Source organism: Echinops telfairi, unplaced genomic scaffold (genome assembly GCF_000313985.2).
Source record: "Echinops telfairi isolate 266 unplaced genomic scaffold, ASM31398v2 ScPeMD7_18;HRSCAF=68, whole genome shotgun sequence".
NCBI lineage: Eukaryota > Metazoa > Chordata > Mammalia > Afrosoricida > Tenrecidae > Echinops > Echinops telfairi.
This window is the reverse complement of record NW_022103915.1, coordinates 11,639,934-11,665,264: the sequence shown is the minus strand read 5'-3', so window position 1 is coordinate 11,665,264 and position 25,331 is coordinate 11,639,934. Positions and strand designations below refer to the sequence as shown.

The 25,331-nt window shown below is 48.1% G+C and overlaps 1 protein-coding gene across 1 annotated transcript in view; it reads left to right on the top strand.

The window, feature by feature from the left end:
• Positions 1-12,459: 12,459 nt before the first annotated feature.
• The window catches only part of GOLGA5 (golgin A5), a 34,833-nt gene continuing 21,961 nt past the window's right edge, over positions 12,460-25,331 (top strand). Inside the window, exons 1-5 of the mRNA XM_004698765.2 lie at positions 12,460-12,577; positions 14,946-15,526; positions 21,979-22,206; positions 23,980-24,199; positions 25,166-25,289. Of these exons, the coding sequence (XP_004698822.1) occupies positions 14,977-15,526; positions 21,979-22,206; positions 23,980-24,199; positions 25,166-25,289 (1,122 nt within the window). The 5' untranslated portion in view covers positions 12,460-12,577; positions 14,946-14,976. The remainder of the gene's footprint in view (positions 12,578-14,945; positions 15,527-21,978; positions 22,207-23,979; positions 24,200-25,165; positions 25,290-25,331) is intronic.

The following is a 25,331-nucleotide window of genomic DNA, read 5'->3' as shown; positions in this document are numbered from 1 at the left end:
ACAAAAGCCCACATGGAAGAAGCGCACCAGCGCAAACAATGATAATAATAACTATTTATAGTATAAGAATAAAGGTTCCTGTGGGGAGGGTGGAGAGGGATAAAAGGGAGCTGATATCAAAGAGTTTGAGAAGAAAGAAAATGTTTTGAAAATGGTGGGGACAGTAATTGTACAATTATGATTGATCTAATTGATTGGAATGTGGATTGTTACAATATCTGTAAGAGCTCCCAATAAAATGATTTTTTTTAAAAAGCTGAAAAGAATGACAGTGTGTCATCCTCTGGTAGTTTGGCACTTTTTCTCTTTACGTTATGCTTGTTCACTGAAGTGACACACGCAAGGGACTGAAAATGTAGTATTTCATCAACAGTATAATGAGCTTGATGAAAATGAATATATATATATTACAAGCATACACTCACTGCCATCGAGTCAGTTCTGACTCATAGCAGCTCCATAGGTCAGGGTCGAATGGTCCCTGTGGGTTTCCAAGGCTGTAACTCGTTACGGGAGTAGAAAGCCTCACCTTTCTCCCACAGGGTGTCTAATGGCTTTGAACTGCAGACCTTGTGGATCACAGCCCAACTCATAACCACGACACCATGCATTTCACTTTGTTTAAAGATCATTTTATTGGGAGCCCTTACAGCTCTTATAACAATCCACACATCCATTGTCTCGAGCTTATCTGTCCATCTGTTTCCATCATTATTTTCTGAACATTCACTTTCTATTTGAGCTGTCGATGGTGTCAGCTTCTCTTTTTCCCCCTCCCTGCCCACCCCCGCCCCCATTTACTTTTTTATCCCTATGGACAGAATGATCATTGCTACAGGTGCTTAGAATACGCTGGTGCACAGATGGTCCTTAAAAACAGTGAGGAGTGCAGATTTGTAATTCCCACACTGGCTGGCTACCCAGCCGCCCTCCTTAGAGAGAACCCCGACTACAAGGGCCGTTTTAACAAGCAATTCACCGAACTCAACTGAAAGCTAGGCGTCTGAGTGTGAACCGGGTGAATCCCACCACCGGTTTGAACCCATCAGCCACTCCACAAAGCAAAGACGTGGCTATGGGGTTCCATAAAGAACACAGCTTGGGAGCCCCGTGCGGGCAGTTCCACCTTGTCCCACAGAGTGGCTATGCACCAGAACCAACCTGACAGCTGTGGGTTTCATCTGTACCGAACTGGTTCTCCAGGGCTTTCTCCCCCACAGTCATGGGGGATGTGGAGCTGCAAGCCTCTGTTTAGCAGCTGAGCACTTACTCACAGCGCCACCAGGGCCCCTTCCCCAGGCTTGTTGCTGTGGTCCTGACGTGGCGTAACCCCAGGTGCCACAAGGGTTTCCACAGGGCCTGGCAAAGGACTTCCTTCCCACCTAGTGAGTAGCGACTGAGGTCCTAAAACCTGGCGCGTGGCCATCCATCTAAGGCGCCACTTTTGGTATCTCCCCGGAGCAAAGAAGAGTGGAGAAAATCAAGGACTTCAGTCCACAAGGGACTAATAAAACCATGTGAACCCTGAGACCATGCGAGATGGTGCCTGGCTACATTGCTGGCCCCTCTTAAAGGGGTCACAATTGAAGATATCAACTGGATGGAGTGGGAGAAAAAATGTGGAGCAAAACAGAACATCATTGAAAAAGAAAGAAAGAAAACATCAGGCTGACTTGCCTGATGGAGCCTGGCAAAATCCCTAAGGCTCTGGTCCTGTGGCAGTTACATCATCTGGTGTCAGTTTGAGGATTAAGAGTGAAGGAGTGGAGTCTAGTCTATCAATCAAGAGAGAACCAATGAGGCCTCTGTGTGGGCATGGCCTTCTCCTGAGGATTCTTAGAACTCCTGTATTCCTCCTTGGAGGTGGGAGGCACTCTCTCTCTTTGCTCACTCCCTACAAGACATCCCTGTGGAGATGACAAATAGAGAGAGGTTAATGGAGTCAGATCTCTGGAGCCAGAGAAGCCACATGGAGACCCCTGCCAGCATTGAGATGCTTACAACACCATTGGATCCACAAGACCTCCCACCCACTGACCTGTGATCGTCTTGCATTCAGCGTCATTGCTTGTGTTGCGTGAGCCTGAAGGGGAATTTATAGATTGGTATCAGACATATGGGTTAATATCAGAGTTATGGACTTGATCTGGACTGGGATGTTTTCTCAATATTCAACTGCTCTTATATAGAAAGCTCTTTCTTATACACATATGTGTGTCTGTGGATTTGTTTCTCTAGTCTACCTGGACTAACACAGTCTTTAATCACCCTTCAAGAGTGGAGCAGAACTCACCTGCCAGGCTAAGCTTTCATCCAAATAACAGACAGGCCTATACGGTGAAGGAGAGCCCTGGAGGCGCTGGAGAGTTAGCACTGGGCTGCTAAGCCACCGGGTCAGCAGTTCAAACCCACAGTTGCCCTCGAAAGATTTACAGCCTCAGAAACCCGACAGAGTGAGTAGGAAGGAGGCACACAGGCCTTAGAACCATCAACAATACCGATCGGTCAGGTAGCGTTTGCCCAGGGATAAAGCCCAGAAGGCAAGAAGGCAGAGTGGAAATGAGAAATGAGAAACCCAAGGAGGAAGTGTGAAGAGGGTTGTTACATTGGGGGGATCACAATCCCTGTCATAAAACAAAATGCGTCTGAATGGTTGAATGCAAATGAAATCTGCTCTGTAAACTTTCACCCGATCTAATCTCTCTCTCTCTCTCAATTCTCATCACAGTCCATCCATCCATCCATTGTGTCAAGCACATATGCACATTTGTTGCCCTCATCATTCTCAAAACATTTGCCTCCCACTCTAGCCCCTAATATCAGTTGCTCATTTTTCCCCTCCCTCCCTACTCCTTATTTTTTTTAAAAGAAAAACTCGATAGAGCACTAATGGGCTGATCTACAACTGATCGTGGGGACGGACAATTGCATTGTGTACAGGGTGCTGTGAAACGTGGACCAACTCAACAACATTATAGGCAAGCAAGATGCCACCTTCTCACACAATGATCACACAGTCCTGTGTGGCAGGCCCCATTCCCCCATTCCACGGATGAGGAAATTGAGGGAAACAGAGGTCCGATAGCTTGCTGGTGACTCTATAACTTGTAAGGAACAAAATCAGGGTTGGGGTCCAGATCTTCAGATTCAAGTCCCGTGCCTTTTCTTAGAGTCTGTTGCTGACACCATCTCTAACCCAGCCCTCCTTAGTACATCGGGTGGTAGGGGGACTAGAAACCCCCAGGGGGCTGGCTTCTTGTCTGGACTTGACTGCTGACTGATGCTGGAACCCTGGACACCCCTGCTCCTCTATGCAATGTCTCCTTGGCCACGGTGACCTCTCTCTGGAGTGTTGAGAATTCTGGGATACTGAGGACCTTTGCAGCACTCTCTCACTGGCCCCACCAGCAACCCTGGGAGGGCAGGAGGCTCGGGGCTGAGAGAGGAGTTGGTAGATGAGGGAGTGGTGGCACAGTTTGGAGAAGGTGGACGTCTGGGACACCCCGGGAGGGAGCTTGGGTGCTGATGCTGCTTTAGGGGAGGGATGGCACACTTGGGGCACAGATGAAAGGGGCAGCCATGCTAAGAACATGTCATGCATTCTACAAGGAGGAGGCAGCGTGTCAGGCCAGCTGTCGAGAAGGTGCGGCTGGGAACTTAACTTATCAAACGTCTCAACTGATGGTTTTGGTTTTTTGCTTCCTGAAATAGGATACATGGTCATCAACTGAAAGTGAAGATTGGAAGGATGTATTGTGGTTGAAGGAGAGAGAAAATATGAATGTGCCACTTAGCAGAGCCATATCCTAGCCAAATTGACACGCAAAACTCACCATCACAACCACCTTGTGAAATCCACTGCTCTATCTGTTTGTCACCTGGCTTGGGCAGCATTTGACAACTACAGAGGGTCACTGAAGACTGGCTCAGCTTGCTGTCCACTCGTGAATTTGAATTTCAAGTGTATCCTTGATTCTGTCCAACAATCCTGTTTTCTCCCCCATTCTCAGGCTCGCCGTTCTGGAACTAACAGTGGTCTGGGTGTTTTCCTGGAGTACTTACATGAGAGTCAGGCACTGGGCCTTGCGAGGAACAGATGACTTTTTAAAAAATGGTGTTATCGGCATGTACTTCTCATAGCGTACACTCAATTGTTGGATCATCTTCGAGGCTGGGTGCAATCACCACAATTTCAGAACAGTTTCTTCTGGTGCTCCTTGTTAGTTCCATACTTCCCCCACCTCTGCCATCTTCCCCTGCCATGGCCCTCTGGAAAACCAACCAACAAACAAACAAAAAACAAACTCATTGCCATCAAGTCAATGCTGACTCCTAATGATCCTGGTGCATTTCTGAGACTGTAACTGTCTACAGGAATAGAAAGCCCAGTTCTTCTCCTGAGAAGTTGCTGGTGGGTTTGAACTGCCGACCATGTGGATTGCAGCACAACTCAGAACCACTATACCACCAGGGCTTCTTAACCCAGTCACCGTCTCTATGGATCTACCTGAGGCCATCATGAAGGTAAGACTCGGGCTGCCAACTCTATGCTGGTAAAGATGTACAGTTTGGGAAATCCACAGGAGCAGTTCTACTCTGTTCTCTGGGGTCCGAATTTACTCAGTAGTGTGAGTTTGTCTGTTTGTTGGAAGGTCACCTTGAGTCAGTCCCTCACTACCTCTAACTGTCAAAATGAAATCCCAAGGAGACTGGGAAGGGTATTAGCCTCAATCAATCTCCCGGTGATCTGGGAGGGCAGGAAGGGATAGCTTGCCTACAGGAAGACCTCCTGTGTGATACTCTGTTATAAAGCAAAACAGCACTTGGTCCTGTGCTAGGCTTATAAATGTTGTGGTCGAGGCCGGGCTTGTAGGCATGGCGTCCATCTATCTTGTCAGGAGTCTCATAATTGTTCCTCTGCCCGAGTCCTTTGTTGCAACCACTGTGTCAGTCCATCTGGTCGAGGGCTTCCTCTTTGTGCTGCCCCTCTACTTTACCAAGCACCATGTCCTTTCCTGGGGACTGGTCCCTCCTGACAACATGCCCAAAGTATGTGAGACGAAGCCTTTGCATCCTTGCCTCTACAGAGCACACTGGTGGTACGTCTTCCAAAACAGATCTGTTTGTCCTGTTAGCAGTCCATATTCCTTTCAATATTCTTCTCCAGACCCAGAAATCAAATGCATCCATTCTTCTTTGGTCTACCTATTCAATGCCCAACTTTCACTTGCATATGAGGTCACGGGACATACCATGGCTTGAGGCAGACACACCTTATTCTTCAAAGTAGAGTATTGCTTTTCAATACTCTACAAAGGCCTTTCGATCTCTTGACTACTGCTTCCATTAGCATTGATTGTGGATTCAAGCAAGGCAAAACCCTTCACAGCTTCAACCTTGTCTCCATGTATCGCGAGGTTGCCTATCGGTTTACTTGTGAGGGTTCGCTCTTCCTCACATTCAGTCATAATCCACACTGAGGGCTGCGATCGGCAAGTACTTCGCATCCTCCCCACTTTCACCACGTAAGGTTATCGGTTGCTTATTGCAGGTTGTTCATTAGCCTTCCTCCAATCCTGATACCACATTCTTCTTCATCTAATCCAGCGTCTGAGATTATTTCCTCAGCATACAGCTTGAATAAGCCTGATGCCCCATGTTTTGTTGTTCTCGTAGTGGGAAGGGTCAGACATAGGGAATGGGAGGCCTGGGCCTTTGAGGTTGGTCTTGGCCTCCAACTTGCCTCCCTCTTCACCCTCACCCCGCCCCCCACCAAGTCTGCTTTCTCTCTCTCTCACCAGCTTTTTTACTTCCTTGATTATTGTCTTCTCTGAAAACAAAGCAAAACAGAAACTCGATTATGGGCAAACAGACTGCATTAAGTTGCCGGAGAGGTTGGGGCAAAGCCAAGAGTCTGCTTTCTCTAAGGTCAACTGGAAAAAAATTCCCCTCAAAAATTACATTTCAATGTAGTTCATCTTTTTTTTTTTTAAGTCCTCTTTTAAAAACCAACAAAGAGAAACACTTGTTCCTAAAATGACCTTCAGACACTTCTTGCTTGAGGCCACCTGTGGAACATGGTATAGTAATGGGTGTAGGTTAGTTTTTATAAAAGTTTTACTGAGGTCTGTTTTACACTTCAAAAAAAAAAGTTAACTTGTTTTAAACGTATCACTCAGTAACTTTTAGTAAACTTGTTAGTCTATACACCCGTTTAGAACACTTTTTGTAGCCTAAAAAATTGTCCTGTGCCTATATGCAATTTCCACCCACACCCCCATCAACCACTAATCTATGCTATGTCTCTATTGAAAAAAAATCATGGGGTGACTGACTCCTGGGGACTCAGGTGTCAGAACAGAGTGGTGGTCCAGAGGGTTTTCATGGCTGGTTGATTTGTTGAGCAAGTGCCTCCGAATGAACTTGCATGTTTCCTTTCTGGATATGTTCTCTGAGCAGCTCTCTGCCTGCATTCTTTCATTTAGCATAATATGTTTGAGAGTCATCCACATTGCATCCTCTATCAGCACGTCACTGCTTCTTATTGGCGAATAGTATTCCATTGTATATCCAGGCCAGCAGGCTTTTCTGCCGTTGTTGGGTACAACGGAGGCAGTGCGCATTCATAAGGAATGTTTGTATCACAGAAGGAAATGCTGCCCAGCCCTGTGCCAGCCTCACAGTGCTTGTTTGGCTTGAGACATTGGTGTAGCCACTGCCGATCCAGTTCTTTTCTTTTGTGCTGCCCCTCCGCTTTACCAAACACGATGTCCTTCTCCAGGGATTTGTCTCTCCCGACAGCAGGTCCAAAGCACATGAGGCCAAGTCTCACCATCCTGGAGTCTAAGGAAGAGTCTGGTTGTACTTCTTCCAAGACAAAATTGTTTGCTTTCCTGGCTGCCCATGGTACAATCTCAGTAGGTTTTGCCAACTCCCTCATTCAAATGCATCATTTTTCTTTGATCTTCCTTATTTACTGCCCAGGGTTCACATGTCTCTGAGGAAATGGAAAATAGGAATGCTGGGTCAAGCACACGGTATTTAGTGTGTTGAAATATTTCTCTAGGTATTCCATTAATCCCTGGAGCCTTGTTTTCCCCCAGTGTCTTCAGTGCACATTGAATTTCTACCCTCCACACCCTTGGCTCGCGATCACGTGCTAGCTCTTGATATTCTTTCCATCTTCTTTTGAGGCTTTTTGCCTCATTCAATATTTTGCCCATAGAATCTTTCAAGTTTGCAACTCGAAGCTTGCATTTTTTTCTTGAGTTCTTTCCGTTTGAGATGTGCTGAGCATCTTCTTCCTTTTTGGGTTTTCTAACTTTAGGGCTGGACACATTTCATAAGAACATTTGGCTTTGTCTTCTCAAGCTGCCCTTTGAAACGTTCTGTCCAGCTCTGACGTCATCGTGTCTTCCAGGTGCCTTAGCTCCCACCCTTGATGCAGCGCACGGTTCAGGCTTCTCTGACATCCGCTCTGATCTTTTCTTTCTTTCCTCTCTTTTCAACGACCCTTTTGCTTCTTGATGTCATCCTACAGTTTGTCAGGCCTTCGTCTGTAGAGGTGCCAACCTGGGGCCCTGGAGCAGTTAGGAGCCTCTCAGAAGGGGCAAAAACAAGTTAACGATGCGGATAGGGATGAGGACCTGAAGGTTTCATCAAGGGGTTAGTGGTCTTGGAACGCAACTTCACAGCCAGGTGACGAAAAACGCGACACAGGAGGTGAACATGAAATCCCCGTGGATCGCCAGCGCCAGTTCACAGTCATTGACGCTCTATCCACTGTGATGCTAACAAGGAAACAGCAGGATGCCTTTTAACTTGCGGCCCAGGAGACTGCCCGGAATGTATTTTAAGGAAGGAGCGCCCCCATCTGCTGGAAGGTAATCATGCGCAAAAAGGCTCACATTCTTAGGATCTGTTCCACAGTCTGGCCCCTGGGACAGGTGTGTAGGGAAGGCAGGGATCCCAGTCACCCCCTTTCTTTTCTAGGGGTTCGCTCCTCTCAGCATTAGGGCGGCGGGGTAGAGGGTACAAAGAGTCTTACTTACCGAGAAAAATTGCAGCCTCTCCTGTTGGGTGTCCTGTCTCCCAGACTAACCCGGTTTGACCTCAGTGCCTTCTGGGTGTCCCAAGTGGATGCTTTTGTACAGATAAGAATTCTTGGGGACACTTTTGGGGGCATGGCTGCTCAGTGCCACATCTTTTCTGCTTCAACTAATTTGACCCTCATTCTTTCAGTGGGTGAGAGGACTTTCTCTGGAACAACCCCGACCTGGACGACATACAGCAAACACCACGGGATCTGGAGGAAATACACACAGCTCTTCTGCTCACGTTCCATTGGCCAACGCCAGTCACACGGTCAAACCCGACACCAGCGACACTGGGGAGAACACGCCCCCTGGCGGAGGTCTTGTAGGTGAGAATACCAGCAGAGCATACTAGAAGAGTGGGCACTTGTGTTTGACTGGCTATGCCAAAGCATCTGACGGCGTGGAGCATAACAAATTACCGAGAACATTGCAAAGACTGGGAGTTTGAGAACACTTAATTGTGCTCACCAGAAGCCTCTCTACCCAAACCAAGAGGCCGTAGTTTAAACAACAAGGGGGTACTTGAAAGGGTGGCAGCCTTACCCAGGCTTTATTCCTCCAGGGTGCTGAGCAAATAGTCCAAGAAGCTGGCCTAGACACCAGCATCAGGATTGGCCGAGGACTCACGAACAACCTTGTTTTTTTCAAAGCAAAAAGAGCTCGAAGCATTCTCTGATGAAGATCAAAGAGACAGCTTTCATTGCAGATTACACCTTCACATTTCTTTACGCAAAAAATCCCCACAACCGGATTATGAATTAAGGATTATGAATTAAGTAACATCCTGATAAGGAGAGAAGATTGAAGTTGTCTGTGGGAGTCTGCACATGTGGGAGTCTGCACATGTGGGAGTCTGCACATGTGGGAGTCTGCACGTCCCTCAGCCCATGGCCTGCGCGTCCGCTGTCTTTAAGCTTCCCATTCTCGGATGTTCCCTGGCCTATTGTCCTGCCTGAGTTTGGCCTTTGTGATGATTGGTGCTCGGTGGCAGGCAGCCGCCATGCTCATTGGACACCTCCGCCAGGCATCCAAGTGCACCTCATTTGCATGTGGACCATCCAAGTGTACCTCATTTACATGCGGACCTGTTTGAGGACTGATGCCTGCCATTTCTTCCATATTTGGTAGCTGCGTGATTATTGGATACTACCTGTTACACTTTATTAGCATATGATGTAATGTTACCCGCCCACCAGTGGGTATTTAGGCCTCTGCCTTCTGCTCAATAAATCGAGGCTTGATCAGACTCCTGTCTTGCCTCCATTTCTCGCGTCTCTTGCCCTTCTTCATTCCCAGTCCCTTTTTCAGGTATCCACGTTGTTTGATGACCTGCTGGACGGGTCAGTTGTCAAGGATTCTGTTTTACTTGGATCAACAATCGATGCCCATGAAAGCAGCCGTCAAGAAATCAAACGACCTGCTTATCGTGTTGGGCAAATCTATTTCACAAGGCCTCTCTAAAGTGTTGCAAAGAAAAGATGTCATTTTGAAGTTTAATGCGGGCTTCACGCCAGCTATGGTGTTATGTATAACCGAAGGAAACTCTGCCCAGTCTTACACCATCCTCACAATTGCTGTTTGAGCCCATTGTTTGTGTATTTGTTTTATTAAATACTTTTATTGGTGGCTCTTACATGTCTTATCACAATCCACACATTCATCCATTGTGTCAAGCACATTTGCACGTATGCTGCCAGCATCATTTTCAAAGCATTTTCTTTCTACTTGAGGGCTTGATAGCAGCTCATTTTCCCCCTCCCTCCCCATCCACCTTCCCTCATGACCCCTTGATAAATTATAGATTATTATTTTCATATCTTACATCATCCCCTGTCGCCCTTCACCTACTTTTCTGTTGCTCATCCCTCTGGGAGGGAATTATATGTCGATCCTTGTGACCATTTCCCCCTTTCTCCCCACACCTTCCCCTAACCCTCCTGATATCTCTATTCTCATTGTTGGCCCTGAGGGGTCTATCTATCCTGAATTCCCTGTGTTTCAGGCTCTTATCTGTAGCAGTGTACATGTTCTGGTTTAATCTGATTTGAAAGGTAGAAGTGAGGTCATGATAGTTGGGGAAGGATGCATTAAAGAACTAGAGGAAAGTTGTGTGTTTCATCGGTGCTATACTGCACCCTGACTTGCTCATCTCTTCCTTGTGACCCCTCTGTGAGGGGATGGCCAATTGTCTACAGATGGGCTTTGGGTCTCCACTGCACACCCCCCTCCATCCACATTTGGTATGATTTTGAGCCCATTGTTACAGCTTCTGTCAGCTCATCTAATTGTGTTAGTTCAAATATTTATTGAATTATGAATGTGGATTTTAGGCTAATTTCAATTAGTCAGGGAATTGTCTTCAAAAGGCAATCACTGCACTACTGTCTGGAAAGCTCTCAACTGGCCTTTCCCATCCTTGGGGGGTGGGGTGGGGGGTGGGGTGGGGGGTGTCTCAGTTCAAATGTCCCTCCTTGGTGAGCTCGTCCATGACTAGTGGGTGTAAAACACCTCACGCCTTCACCCACACCTCCTCAATTTCCTGCCTGACAGCTCTGGTTGCAGTTAGTTGCTTCTGACTCATAGAGACCCATTTGCTGTGCCAAACGGAACACTGCATCTTTAGATGTCAGGACTGAAACCTTGCTGAAGCCAGGCCTTTCTTCTGAAGCACCTCTGGCCGAGTTTAAACCGCCATTCACTGGTTAGTCTTTAGTAGTTGTACGCTTAACATTTTGGGCATGGCCCTGATGGCTTCATGGTTACTCATTGGGCTGTGACTCACAAGGTCTGCAGTTCAAAACCACCAGCCACTGTGCAGGAGAAAGGACTTTCTACTCCCATAATCAGTTACAATCTCAAAGACTCAAAGAGGCGGTTCTACCCTGGACTACAGGTTTGCTATGAGCCGGCAATGAATAGATGGCAGTGAGTTTATGAACATTGCCACTAGAAAGTATACCTGTTGCCTTGACACGGATACTAATTCTTTCTGAACCCATAGGCAAAGCCAAACTGCCTCCCTGGGTGTGCAAGGCTGCACAATATGGTGGAAACTGAGCGCCCTCGCTTTCTCCAAGGATCAGTAGGTGAGGTCCCAGCCTTTCAATTTGCAGCCCAGCACTGAACCACTGCGCCGTCAGGATGCCTTTAAAGGACAGGAAATCAAGGTGATCATACCAGAGCAGCGGTTCTCAACCTGTGAGTCGCACAGGGGTTTAACGACCCTTTCACAGGCGTCGCCTAAGGCCATCGGAAAACACAATTTCCCAAGGTCTTAGGAACTGAGACACCCTCCTCTATCTCCAGGCAGGTCTGCCTACATGCAGACATGTTGATCTGGTGGGAAAGAAGCTATCTCAACCTTCCATGCTGATGTTGGCTTTTTATGCATACTGTTGCAAAATGCAGCAATATAGTTTACTGTTATTATATTAAGACTGTTACCCAGGCTACACGATGGTTCCAGACAAAATTTCATTTATTTGTCATTTGAAATAAATATTTCACAATATATGATTACACATTATTTTTGTGATTAATCATTATGCTTTAATGATGTTCAATTTGTAACAATGAAAACACATCCTGCATATCAGGCATTTACATTACGATTCATAACAGTAGCAAAATTATTTTTGAAGTAGCAAGGGAAATAATTTTATGGTTGGGGGTCACCACTACATGAGAAACTGTCTTAAAGGGTCGCGGCGTTAGGAAGGTTGAGAGTAGCAATGAGTAAGGGAACCCTGGTGCGTGGCTGAGCTGCTAACAACAGGTCAGCAGTTTGAAACCACCCGCGGCGCCACAGAGAAAGAGGAGGGCTCTGCTCCTACAAAGAGTTAGTCTGGGAAACCCACGGGGGCATTCTCCCCTGCCCTATGGGGTGGCCATGGATCCGAATTGACCGGTGGCAGTGGGAGCTATGTATGAGTCAAGATCAACTCCGTGGCTGTGAGCCGTTTGGTGTTCTCATCTCCTGCGGTCGGCCTCCGCGCACTGCGAACAAGACGAAAGTCAGTGTAGCCGGGAGTCACTACTTGCCTGACGCCGGCCGGAACTTTCCAAGCACTGCGGCCTGCCTGCCCCCCAAGTGGGCCGCCACGGAGGACACGCCCACGGGCGTGGCCTCCACTGTTATGCCGGCCACGTGGAGGTCCGCTTCCGCAATGACGTCATACGCAGCCCGGCGCGCTCGGGGCCGGGCCCGCCGCAGGCGGAAGGGGCGTGGCCAGGAGCGAGGCCCCCGCAGCTGCCGCCTGAGCCGCCTGCAGGTGGCTGCTCTCCTCCCGCCGCTCAGGCAGGTCGGCAGGCACTCTGTTTTGGGGTCCTCGCCGCCCTTCCACGTCTCCCGGAAGAGGTGGCCGGGCCGGGGCTGGACGAAGGGGACGCTCAGCTGGGCCTGCTGGGCCCTCAGCCGGCTGCTGACGGGGGCGGCGCAGGAGGGCGGCGCGGCCTCGGTGCAGCCGCTCCAGACTCCCCAGGTGAGGCGGCGGCGAGGGTCAGTGGGCCAGGCAGGCTCGCCTGGGGGCGTTAACGGCCTCGAGCGCGGGGGCGCCGTCCCCTCCGGAGGGACTCCGGTGCCTCCACCTCCCTCCGGGCCGCCCTCCCTTAGGGGCTGAGGCAGGGACGGGAAGCCCCCTGCTCCCTCTCACGCCCTTTCTTCACACACACACCCCCGGCCGAGCCTGGACGGAGGTGGGTGGAGAGTGGAGTGGGGGGCCTGACATGGATTGCGTGGGCCTGCCCCACGACCCCCAGCCTCCCTTCCCCGTGCTGACAGCTGGCTTTCCATGCAGGCCTTGGCCTGCCCCGCCCCCCGTGTGGTGGTCCCCCACTTCTCCCACCCACGTCTGCAGTGTCCGTGGTGGGACCGGAGGGTTTTGCATGGCCGAAGGCCGCCCCAGTCCTTCCTCCTGGTGCCCAGGGCCCCTGCGTTCCTTAACTTTCGTGTTATAGCCCTGTTATTAACTTTATGGGAGGCAAGATATAAGGATTTAATAAACGTGTTTTGATCGCTTTATTAGGACAATTTGCACCCAGCCACCATTGCTGCTTACTCGGGAGTAATCCTTTACCCCCTCCGGGGGTTGTTTTCATGGGGTACAGAGCGTTCCCATCTGTTTTCATTTGAGACGCTCAGAGCTAACACTCCCGCTCTGTAATAGGGTTCCAAAAACCAAAACAAACCAGTTGCCTCTGGTTGAATCCGATGGAAGGTGAGCCCGTGTTTCGGAGTAGGGTATTCCATCGCTGGTTTTCTGGAAGTAGATAAACCCTAGCACGGCAACCTTTGCACCACCCCATGGCTCCTGTGGGAGGTTTACAGGATAAGTTGCCTGAAGTTACTCACATAGTGAAAGGCTAGTTGTGGGAGACGGGGGTTAAAATTAGCTTTGAGGAGTTTAACTAACTAACTTACAACACTGGCACCTAAACTCTTGGTCCCTAAACCCTTATGCATTTGTGAAAAGATCTTGCTGTTTAACACAAGTTGCCCTTGAGTCAGCTTAGACTCCCGTCCTTGTTGGGTGCCATCCATGGGTTCCGACTCACAGTGACCCTGTGCACATTGCCCAGTCTGGCACCATCCTCACAATGGAAATGGCTATTCCGGCTCATCGCTACCCTGTAGGACAGGGTAGAGCTGTCCCCGTGGGCTTCAGAGGCTGTGAATCTCGATATAGGTGGTTGTCAACAGTGCCTGCAATGTTTACACAGCATCGGGCACAGTTTATGGGGGTGTCATCAGGTAAGCAGCGGTGGCCTACTAAACTGCAAGGTTCTGCCGCAGAAAGATGCGCCTGTCTGCTCCTGCAAAGATGTCTGGCCTCGGAAACCCTCTGTAAGGTCACTGTGAGTCAGAATCAACTCACTGACCCTGGGTTTGGTGTGCTAGGCCTACGCTACGGGCCCCTTTGCTAGGAATTCTTTGCTGTGTAAAGCACACAGATGGGGCCTTGAGCCCCTCCTCACAACAAGGAGAGAGAGGTGTTTAAAAAGAGATACTTAACAGCCTGGTAGCACACCTCTCAGCTGCTAATGGGAAGGTGGGTGGTTTGAACCCACTGTGTGGTTCCATGCTAGAAAGGCCTGGCAGTCTGGGCCCATAAGGATTACAGCTTAGAAAACCCCGCGGGGCTCTTCTCCTCGAGGTGTAGTCGTTTGAGGTTGCTGCAAGGCAAAAGTCAACTCCACAGCATGAAACAGCCGCATAGACGTGAAGTGCCGTGAGGGAAGAGAAAGCAGGAGCAGATCAGAAAGGTCCTTGAAGCAGGGGACATTCAAGTGAAGACCAGGAACCAGAAATATTTTTCCTGGCACAAGGAGCAGTGTATAAGAGCACATGCTCCTCTGTTTCATGAGACCAAGTTAATTCTTTCATCATTACTCAGATGGACTATGGTCCAGTAAACCCCACTGCCAACTGGGGTTCAGTCAATTCCGGCTCAGTGACCCTGGAGGACAAGAAACTGTTCCACAGGGTTTCCGAAGCAGAAGCAGACTCCCACATCTCTCTTCCACTGAGCGGCTGGCCTTTCTAGTAGCAGTCAAGTGCTTTAACCGTGGTGCCACCAAGACCCTGTGAATGATGTGGCTACTGAACTAAGTGCTTACTCTGCGCCAGGCATTTTGCAAAGGACTCGTTCTGTGCCCATTCCCCTTCAGAACGGCCCTCCAGGTGGAGTCCCCCTGGTTCCCAGCTTCCCCTAGAAGTCCCTCTGGGTTACAGAGCTAGTAAGGAACATGGCTAGGATTTCAACGTACGACAATCTGGCGGCTGCCGAAACTGGTTCTTAACCACTGAGCTCTGCTTTCATCCTCACTGACGATTCTGTGTCCTGTTTACAGGCTCTTCAGCAAGCTGCTTTCTGCCCCCATCATGTCTTGGTTTACTGACCTTGCCGGGAAGGCAGAAGATCTTCTCAACCGAGTTGACCAGGGCGCTGCGACGGCGCTTAGTCGGAGAGAAAACCCCAGCCACAGTGTCTACGACAGGCGCGTTGATGGTCCAGAGCTTCACTCGCTGCCCGGGACAAAAGCCGCGTACATTTCCTCGGCAGCTGAGAGCATTCGAAATCACCAGGCCACCCTCTTGGCTGGCACCGCGAACATGAAGGCAGGCCTCCGGACACCAGTGGAGGCCTCCTCTGCTACCGAAAATGTGCCCCAGCCCAGGCCTTCGTCCCAGTTTGTCCGAAGAAAAAAGTCAGAGCCTGATGATGAGCTGCTGTTTGATTTTCTTAACAGTTCACAGAAGGAGCCCTCCGGCAAGGTGGACATCAGAAAAGAGAGGGCCCAGGTGCCTGCTCAGAACTCTCAGACAGACAGTGCCAGCTCTGCGGGCACCAGTGTAGCTGCCGCTGCCGCCGCCACCGCCACCATCACCCCCGCTGCTCCCGAGGAATGTTCTCCGGGGAGCCAAAGCCATGGTACTCCGCCCACCCGTTTCCTTTAGCCCTGAGCCAGTAGATGGGGCCCTCATAGCCCGGAAGCTTCCTGGTGGCGCTTCTCCTCCCCTGTCCCAGCATCCGCCCTGGCTGGTCTGGGGGCAGGCTCTCTGCCGAGGTGGTGCCAGTGGAAATGGCACTGAGCACCAGTGGTCAGTCTGCAGCTGTCTGGGACCCTGGCCTGGAGTGGTTTGGTCTGGCCCTTTACCCATCCCAGCATCTGAGAAATTTGGTCAAAATTGATTCTTTAGAGTCTTGCGTTTAACATGCAAAAATGAGCTTTTGAATTCTGAAAGAAAGCATGTTTGTATAATAGTTTTGGACCTTGGTCAGTCTTAATTCATTTCTTTTACACTGGGATATAAAAAGGACAGGCAGCTGTATTCACATATATTGAGTTCTGTTGGTGTGTGTGTGTGTCAGTGTCTGTGTCAGTGGTGGTAATTCACTAACGCCGAGAGATGAACTAGCTTTAGATTCTGTTCCTATATTAAAAATAAATAATCATCCTTCTTGAAGGCTTTGTCTTGTGAAGTAAGTAAGTTTAGAGTTGTTGGGTTATTAGTTCCCAGGGAATTGACCTCTAAGTGGATCTTCTCGTGCAGAAATGGGTAGACACTATAATATAACTCATTAACCCAACTACCTAAAATGCACTTAAAAATAGCAGACATCATAGGTTTGTGCAAGGATTCCGTGTGTAGTTGAACAGATTAAATGTAGCTTCTTTCCCTGGTTTGACTTGTTGGTTCAGGAGGAAAAAAAGTCATCTTGCAAGATCCAAACCAAACTTATTGCATTTGAGGCCTTTCTGACCCAGTGACCATGGGGGACAAAGGGGACCTGCCCCTGAGGGTGTCTGTGGTCATTTTCCTGCAGCGTGCTTAGTGGATTCAGATCCCCGACTTTTGAGTTAGCAACTGAGAACTTAACCTCGGGAACCCCCCTGCCATGGAGTCGATTTCAACTCCGAGAGAGCCAGTATCGGGATCCCAAGACTATAAGTCTTTACAGTTGCAGAAAACTAAAAAGACAAACTCACTGCCATCACGTCACTGCTGACTCATGGCAACCTCCCGAGGGTTTCCGAGACTATAAACTGCTTATGGGAGTAGAAAGCCCAGTCTTTCTCCTGAGGAGCTGCTGGTGGTTTCGAACATGCGGATCGCAGCCCATTGTGTAACCACTACAGCACCAGGGCTGCTACAGGTGCAGAACGCCTCAGCTTTTTCCTGTGGAACAGCTGGTGCCTTTGAACCGTCAACCTTGAGGCTAGTAGCCTATTGCCCAACCCATAGCACCACTAGGGCTCCTTTTTATGCACAGGCCTAGGTTTTCATCCCAGCTGTCTTAACATGCAAACATTTCCGAAACTGCCCAGAGCCACGAGAGAGAGGTGAAGGAGTTGAGGTCTAGTGTGAGACAGACATGTCAACAGGAATCACGTAGTGTTCTGTCTGTAGCCTGGAAGGCGTGACCAGAGACTCGGGAGCCCGAGGGAAATACTTGATGGCCCCAGGTAGTCAGAAGTCGTGTGACTTGAGCCGGGCCTTGCGATGAGCAGGAAGTTGCCAGGTGAAAAAGGAGCGCGCTGCAGAACATTCTGATTCTGAGAGAGCAGACCCTTTTTTTTTTTAACATTTTATTAGGGGCTCATACAACTGTTATCCCAATCCATACACACATCAGTTGTGTAAAGCGCATTTGTACATCATTCTTAAAACATTTTCTCTCCATTTAAACCCCCGACATTAGGTCCTCATTTTTCCCCTCCCTCCCCGCTCCCCGCTCCCTCATGAGCCCTTGATAGTTTATAAATGGGTATTTGAGCAGACCCTTTAAAGGCAGAGAGGAAGAACAGTTGTGAGAAAGTTCCGAGAACTCTAGGACAGGAAAAGCAATGGAAATGAGGAAGGAGGCCAGCAGAGAAAGTCTGCGCCATAAACACTTAGTCTTGGAAAGCCTGTATCGCATTCAAATCGATTTTATGATGTTGAATTTTAAATGTTTCTTTTGTATCTGTTGAGATGATTATATAATCTTTCTTATTTAATATCTCAATATGGTATGTCAGAACAACTGATTTTTTTTCCCTCACACACAAAACCAAACTCATTGCCAAAATTCTGTAAAGGCTTTTGCATGTATACCATTAATGAAATTAACTATTAAGATGGTTAGGGTTTAGCATCACATTTATGCTAGCTTTATAGTATTGTTGGGAGTGGGCCCAATTTTCTGCTCTCAGTTAGTTGAGTTAAAATTGGGGTTATGTGCTCCCTGAATGTTTGCTAGAATTTGCTGTGAAGAGGTCAAGGGTATTCTTAAATAAGAGATTGTCACCATTGATTCCGCTGGCTTTCTATTTCTTCTTCAGTCCATTTTGGGTGAGTTGTAACTTTTTTTTTTCTTAAGAATTTGTCTATTTCATATACATTTCTCACTCCCAGTGAGTCTCTTCAGACTCATAGGGACCCTGTAAGACAGAGTACCGATGTGGGTTTCTGAGACGGCTGTAAATCTTTAGATAGCCTCATCTTTCTCCCACGAACGGCTCATGGTTTTGAACTGCCGACATTGTGGTTAGCAGCCCAACGCTTAACCCACTGTGCCACTGAGGCTCCTCCTACATATATTTGCAGGAATTATAATTTTTTAGTTTTCTAGAAAAAGATGAAAGTGTCCAGGCTGTAAAACTTAGGCAGACGTTAATCATTCAGACCTACCCAGCAGAAGGCAAAGCTGGGTTACCCGGTCTCCAGAGTCTCAATTGGCTTTCATTGTCCCAGGCCATGTGCTGAATGCCCGCTCTTACAAATAGCATTCATGAGGTGTGACATACAGTAAGCTGTGCATATTTGAAGTGTACAGTGTGATAGGCCCAGCATCAGAAACATTTTAACATTTATGAACATAATATGGTTTATAATTTCGCTCTCGTCAGCAAACCAGTTTGGGTTTTATGAATCCTCTGTGATGTACATTGCTTTTCTATTTTTCTAAAGCTCTGGTTTCTTTAAAAAAAACAAACAAACATTTTATTGGGGTATTGGGGGCTCGTACAACTCTTATCACAATCCATCCATCGATCTATTGTGTCGAGCACATTTGTACATCATCATTCTCAAAGCATTTTCTTTCTACTTGAGCCCTTAGTATCAGCTCATTTTTCCCCTCCCTCCCCACTCACCTTCCCTCACGAACCCTTGATAATTTATAAATTATTATTATTTTGTTATGTCTTACACTGTCTGACATAGCCCTTTACCCATAAAGCTCTGGTTTCTATTGTTGATTTCTGCTCTTTTGTTTGGATTTCTTTTTTATAACTTGATAAGATGGATCTATAACTCATTAATTTTCTCCCTTTCATCTTCTATAGTGTAAAGATTCTGAGGCTATTTTTTTGTTCTAAATTCAGCGTTAGATAGATCCAACATGTGGGTATTACTTCTTTTTTTAAAATCTTTATTACAGAAATTTCAAATTTACCGAAAGAAGTGTGATGACCTCTGGTGTTGTATATTACCCAGCTACAGTGATGAACAGCTGGGTCAACTCTTCGTTTATCTATACCAGCTGTACCGCCCCTGTAGGTGCTAGAATGATCCAGGGGAGCTACGAAAGCAGATGCCTCCACTTGACTGTCGATTGTGGGTTGTAAATGTTTTTCATTGGCAGGGGTAGGCGAAGTAAATTTTTCTTCTGAAAAGGAGGTGGCAGACCAAATAAATTTGGGAACCTGTGCTCTATACCTTCTTGTTCCCTCTCACCTCTTACCTCCCTGTTGCCTTTACCCTCCACAGTTATTGTGCAGTAGATCCTACTACTGTTCCATCGTTTCATCTATACATCTCCCATTCTCTTACTCTAAAAGATAGATTCATTAAGTACAACCATTCACAATTCTGTTACATTTCCCTAATAGCAAGTCAGTGCTCTGATCTCACTCTCTCTCTCTCTCTCTCTCTCTCTCTCACTCACTCACTCACTCACACACATACTCTTTGGGGTTTTTGAACATTTTGTTTAAATGAGAAACTGAATAAGATTCATCCATTGGGTTCAGCTGAGGTAGCTTCATTATTTTAAATCTGTAGAGTCGACCAGCTCCCCTTTCTTTTCCTTACAGTATACTTGTTGAATGAGCAGAAAGTGTATTTTTAAAACTTTGGGTAAGCCCTGAATACCTTATAATTTGTTTATCCTTTCAGATCTTATTCTTCCTTTTTTGCTTGCTTCGCTTGAGAGCTTTTTGCAATGAATTTATACTTTTCTCCTTCTTAATTCTTTTTTCACTTGTTATTGGGATTTGAATGCAAGCTTACAGAGCAAATTGGTTTCCCATTCAATAATTCATACACATTTTGTTTCTTTATACGGATTACAGTCCCCACAATATAGCAGCTCTCTCCCACTCCTCCCAGCGTTTACCATTTCTTTTTCTGCCTCCTAAGCCTGACCCCCAGGCAAATACTGCCCTGGGTTGGGCGGAGGACTTGGTACTCTGCTGCTGTACCGGCTTGCCTTCTGGACTTGTCTGCTGCTTGGCTGAGAGTTGAGCCACAGTTCCCGTTTGAGGGCGGCCATGGCCATGGTCTCGGGGCGTTGGCTTGCTGCTGTGGCTGCCTCGTTTTGGACGTCTGAGGTCGGTCTGGGTGCCCTCCAGTTCTCCCGGTTGTCGCGTCACAGCGGGCGTTGGTGACGTCCATTGTTGTTCAGACTGATGGTCTTTGATTTCCTTCGCTCATCTTTGCCGCTAACTGGAGGAGACCAAGAGTTGCACTCCCCAATTTGGTGACCACTCACAGGCTTTTAAGACCCCGGTCTCTACTCATCCAAGTAGGACTTTGTGCACGGTTACACCTGTGACCTGGATGTCCCCTGCCAGTATGTCCCGCGCCTGAAGACTCAGTGACTTGTGACCTCCCAGCAATCAAAACACAAACAACAAAAACCTGTATGGAATATTTCAAGCCTTTACCAGTAAGCTGAATAGTAAAGTGAACCCTCCATTATTTCACCTCAACATTGGTTGTCCCTTGGATCAGCTTCTATACACATTCCCGACCCCACTTTTTTGGTTATTTTGGTAACTTTTTTCTTTTAGGTAAATTACGTATCTGTGTTGAAATGCAAGTGCTTAACTAGACAGACACGCTGCCCTACCTGTGTAGCCTGTGTAAGTCACATTTCTGATGCTACAGAACATTTCCTTCACCTGAGATGGTTCCTGAGTTGCCCCTAGTTTTCCAGTTTTCTGAAACTCCGCATGCGAGTGAACGTACCTTGCTTGCTTCCTTTGTTCAGCCTTTGTTGGTGCTTCATCCGTGTCACGTGTCCATCCGTCTTGAGTGTTTAATTGCCCAGTCTCCCACTCTATGGATCTGCCGCGGTTGCCTTTGTGAACAATGGAGTTGTTTCTACTTTGGGGCTATTGTGACTAAAGCTGTTCTGTACGTGGACATGTGCTTGTGTGCGCCTCAGGTACATGTGAGAGGGAGTTACTCGCCGGAGGGTAGGTGCACGTTTAACTTCATGAGGAATTGTGACATCTGCTCCCGCGGCGTTCACACCGTTTCTTCCTCAGCATCCGTGTGGAGCGCTCCAGTTGCTCCTCCGGTAGTCGCCAACGCTCGGCGGCGTCTTCATTTGATCCATTCTTCTTGATGTCTATTGACTCTCCTTGTGGCTTCTATTTACACTTCCCTGATCAGCAAAGATGTCGAGAACTTTGTCAGGTGTTTATTGACCATTTCTGTTACCTAGATAGTTATTGTTTTAGCCAGTTTTACTATTTGCAAATGTTTTCTTTTTTTTTTATCACATATTTAGCATGTGCTAAATGGAAGCCCTGCATTTGTATCATTCTGTAGTCACAAGCTAAAAATCAGATGAGTCTGAGTCAGTGAATCTTTGTCTTTGGGTGAGGCATTTTAGGTTCTAGTTGGGGTGTAACATTGCTCTGACCTGTATCTGCTCTCCCTGCTTTGAAACTCCTAACCGGCCTCCTTCGCCTTCCACGACTTCTGATGTTGAGACTACCCTCTTTTTCAAAAGAGCAGCTTCAAGACTTGCCATGTTCACCTGAACCCAACTGCTCACGCGTCTCTGGTTTTCTCTGTCCAACAGTCTGCTCTTTCTTTTTAAAACACTGTAAATCTGTGTGTATGTGTGTGTGTAGCAGAACTGTCTTCTATCTATTCTCTATCACCATTTACTCAGTGTATCCTGACTTGGGGGATTTTTAGAGGTCCACACTTTCCATTTATAATGACGAAATCTCATCGGAGGCAAGTTGGTTGGGAACTGAACTTTGTATGCTGTTTTGACTGGAGCAGACAGCTCGAGCCACGGAGCAGCCTGCCATAGTACACTGCTCATGTGTAGGTGAGGAGTGAGCCAGGGTGACATGTACATTCTTCCCCTCCCAGAAACCTCTAACACTGAAGACGCCGGCCCTGAAGGCCAAAAGGATTCTCCAAAGGAGAGCTCAGCCTCGGCCGTCGCTTGCGCTGGTCACCCCCCAACAGCTAACGAGGATGGCAAATCACACGAGCTGTCTAACCTTCGGCTGGAGAACCAGCTGTTGAGGAATGAGGTTCAGTCTTTAAATCAAGAAATGGCCACCTTGATCCAGAGATCCAAGGATACTCAAGAAGGTGGGTCTTATTTAAATGGTTAGGAATTCAGCCTTTCGAACAGTAACTGCACACCTTGCACGCAGACAGTTAGAAAGAACACTTCCCCGTGAGACTTACGAGTTGGTGCTTCCGAAGGGTTATTGGACCTAGATTGGAAACGGGCCCTGTCCCCCTCTCCCCGAGCACGAACGGTGGAAACAGTGGCTGTGTGGCCGTTCACTGTTGGTAGATGCTGTGGGGTCGTCTCCCACGGAGTGAAACACTGTCCAGTCCTGCACCATCCTGACAATTGTTGTGTAGGAGCCCATTGTGCAGCCACGTGTCGGTCCATCTTGCCGAGGGTCTTTTTCTCTGCCCCTCCACTTCACCACGCATGATGGCCTTCTCCAGGGACTGGTCTCTCCTGACAACCTGTCTGACGTACACGTGAGACAGACAAAGGCTCGCCAGCCTTGCCCCTTGAGATCGCTCCTTAAACCTACCTAAATGCCATCAAGTTGATACCGACTCACAGTGACCCTGCAGGACAGCGAACAACTGCCCCGGTGGGTTTCTGAGAGGGTAACTCTTCACGGGCGTAGAGCACCGAAGGGAGCAAAGCATTTGTCACCGGCTCCTTAGTTCTGACCCTGTTTAGGAGAGCCATCCCGGGAGCCAAAAGTGGGAGTAGGAAGGAAGGTAGTGGCACTAGTTTGCAGGGTCCCCACTTGGTGCTGCTCCAGGGACATGGGGTTCAGCTGCCCTCTGGAGTATACGGCGAGGTGGCCCTGAGGAAGGTCCTCAGAAATGGGGGCTCCAGTGGGGAAATGAGTGAACGCACAGTGTGGCTGAGGAGAAACCCGGCGAGCGCGCCTGATTCCTGCCTCTGGTGAGAGGAACGGGCTTCCTGGGCATGGAGAGAGGCCCACACAGGCGGGACAGGGAGGGGTTAACACTGATGAGACTGGCAAAACCACAGGAAATGACTCTTCACCTACCCACGTTGATTCAGATGTGGAAACGTGGAAACAGAGCTTTCCCCAAGACCCTGTACAGTATGCTTTATTTGAAGAAAATAAAAAGGTGCCCCACTGCCGTTGTATTCGGTGTGCAGCAGGTGTGGAGATAGCAGCTCATCTTGATGCTGACAGCAGGGCCGAGCAGACCCTCCCACGTCACAGTGCTGTGAGCACCGGCTGTCCACGAGCGTGGACTTCAAGCTCTCTGACGCATCACTAGGCAAAGCAGTGTTTGTAAAAGAGCCGCGGGCTCCGTGCCCTTTCCCACATGTGACCTGTAATGTCAGTGTGCGCTCTCTGTCAGCGTCGCACCCTGGGGTGGGGGTGGGGGTTGCTAACTGCACGGTTAGTACTTTGCAGCCACCAGGCGCTCCGCAGCAGGGAGAGAAGGCGCTCTACTCCCATAAAGATTGACAGTCTCGGGAACTCACGCCTTTCTGCCCTACCCTCTAGGGTCCCTGTGATTTGGAATTGACCTGATGGCAATGAGTAATCTTGGCAGTCACAAGCTCTGGTGGCATAGTGGTTCCATATCAGCCTGCTAACCACAAGGTCAGCAGTTCAAAACCACCAACCTTGTCAAGGGAGAGGCTTTCTACTTGTGGAAAGAGTTAGGGTCTCAAAAATCCACAGGGCCAGTGCTACCCTGTCCTGCCAGGTGATGGCAATGAGTTAGATTGTTTTCTTTCAGTTTTGTCAATAGGTGACATTTTAAAGGGACTCGGGAGGATCTGTCCATGCTCTGGGAAAGAGGTGTTTGCTGCTTGTGGCGTGACGCGTCATTGTTTTACAGAATTAAACAAAGCGAGAACAAGAGTTGAGAAGTGGAATGCTGACCACTCAAAGAGCGATCGAGTTACTCGGGAGCTTCGAGCCCAAGTTGACGATCTGACGGAAGCGGTGGCCGCCAAAGACTCCCAGCTGGCCGTACTGAAAGTGCGCTTGCAAGAAGCTGACCAGCTACTGAGCACCCGCACGGAGGTGCTAGAAGCCCTGCAGAGCGAAAAATCACGGTAGTTACCCCCTTAGTAATGGTGAACGAGCTAGGGCAGCGGTCTCTTTCCAGCACCAGTAACGGTACACATTGTCATCATTCTGCCTTAAGAAAATTCAGCTCTCTGAAATGTCCGTGTTTTACCTTTAGGCAGTGTCGGATGTTTGTACAATTAAACATGATTCAGGCTACTGTATAGTTGGAGGCTTCAAAGTTGGTGGAAAAATGAATGAGAAGATGAATGATCTTTCTGAAGCCCCCTCGTATAGCGGACCAGACAGACAACATCGGTTTGAGCAGGTTGAAGGGAGCTTTAGGGAACATCGTGTGTATGTGATCACAGGAGGAACGGTTTGGAAAAGGTGGATGAAGATGGTCATTCAACTTGAAGAGTGCATTCACGATCCCTGCATTGTACATTTAGAAGTGGTTGAATTGGTGTATGTTTTGCTGCATATGTATTTTCAGTAATTAAAGTGTTCAAATTATTTGACGTTGACATGCATTGGAAGCAAATCTTTCTGAATTTAATAGTGGTATTTAAATTGTAGGTGTCATTAGTCTTTCAGTATCTAAAGAAGTGTGATGTGTGTGTATATTTTGATGGCTAAAAATACAGATTAAAAACCTGTATTGCCAATGAGTCAGTTCCAGTTCAGTGACCCTGCAGGACAGAGCAGGAACTGCCCCTGGGTGGTTGCCAAGCAGTAATCTGAACCACAGTCTTTAGGGAAGCATCTTTCATCTTTCTCTGTAGACCAGCTGGTGGGTTTTTGAACAAACGACTTGTCACTGTACCTCCTGGACTCTTTAAAATACAGATTGCATCCCTTCAAAAAGGAAAAACGATTACTGTAAGAATGTTGTAGTCAAACTGTCTTTTTCATGCTAACTCGTCAGCGTTCTGAGAATTATTCTCCAACACCCCTTGCACCTGGAGGAGCAGAAAGGCCCCGTTCCACGAGATGTGTGTGTTTTCTTCTAGGATCCTGCAGGACCACACTGAAGGTAGCAGCCTCCAGAACCAGGCTCTGCAGACTCTCCAAGAGAGACTGCATGAAGCGGACACCACGCTGAAGAGAGAGCAGGAGGGCTACAAGCAGATGCAGGTGAGGCTGGCAGAGCGCGTGGACTGACGGCGCGCGCGCGCA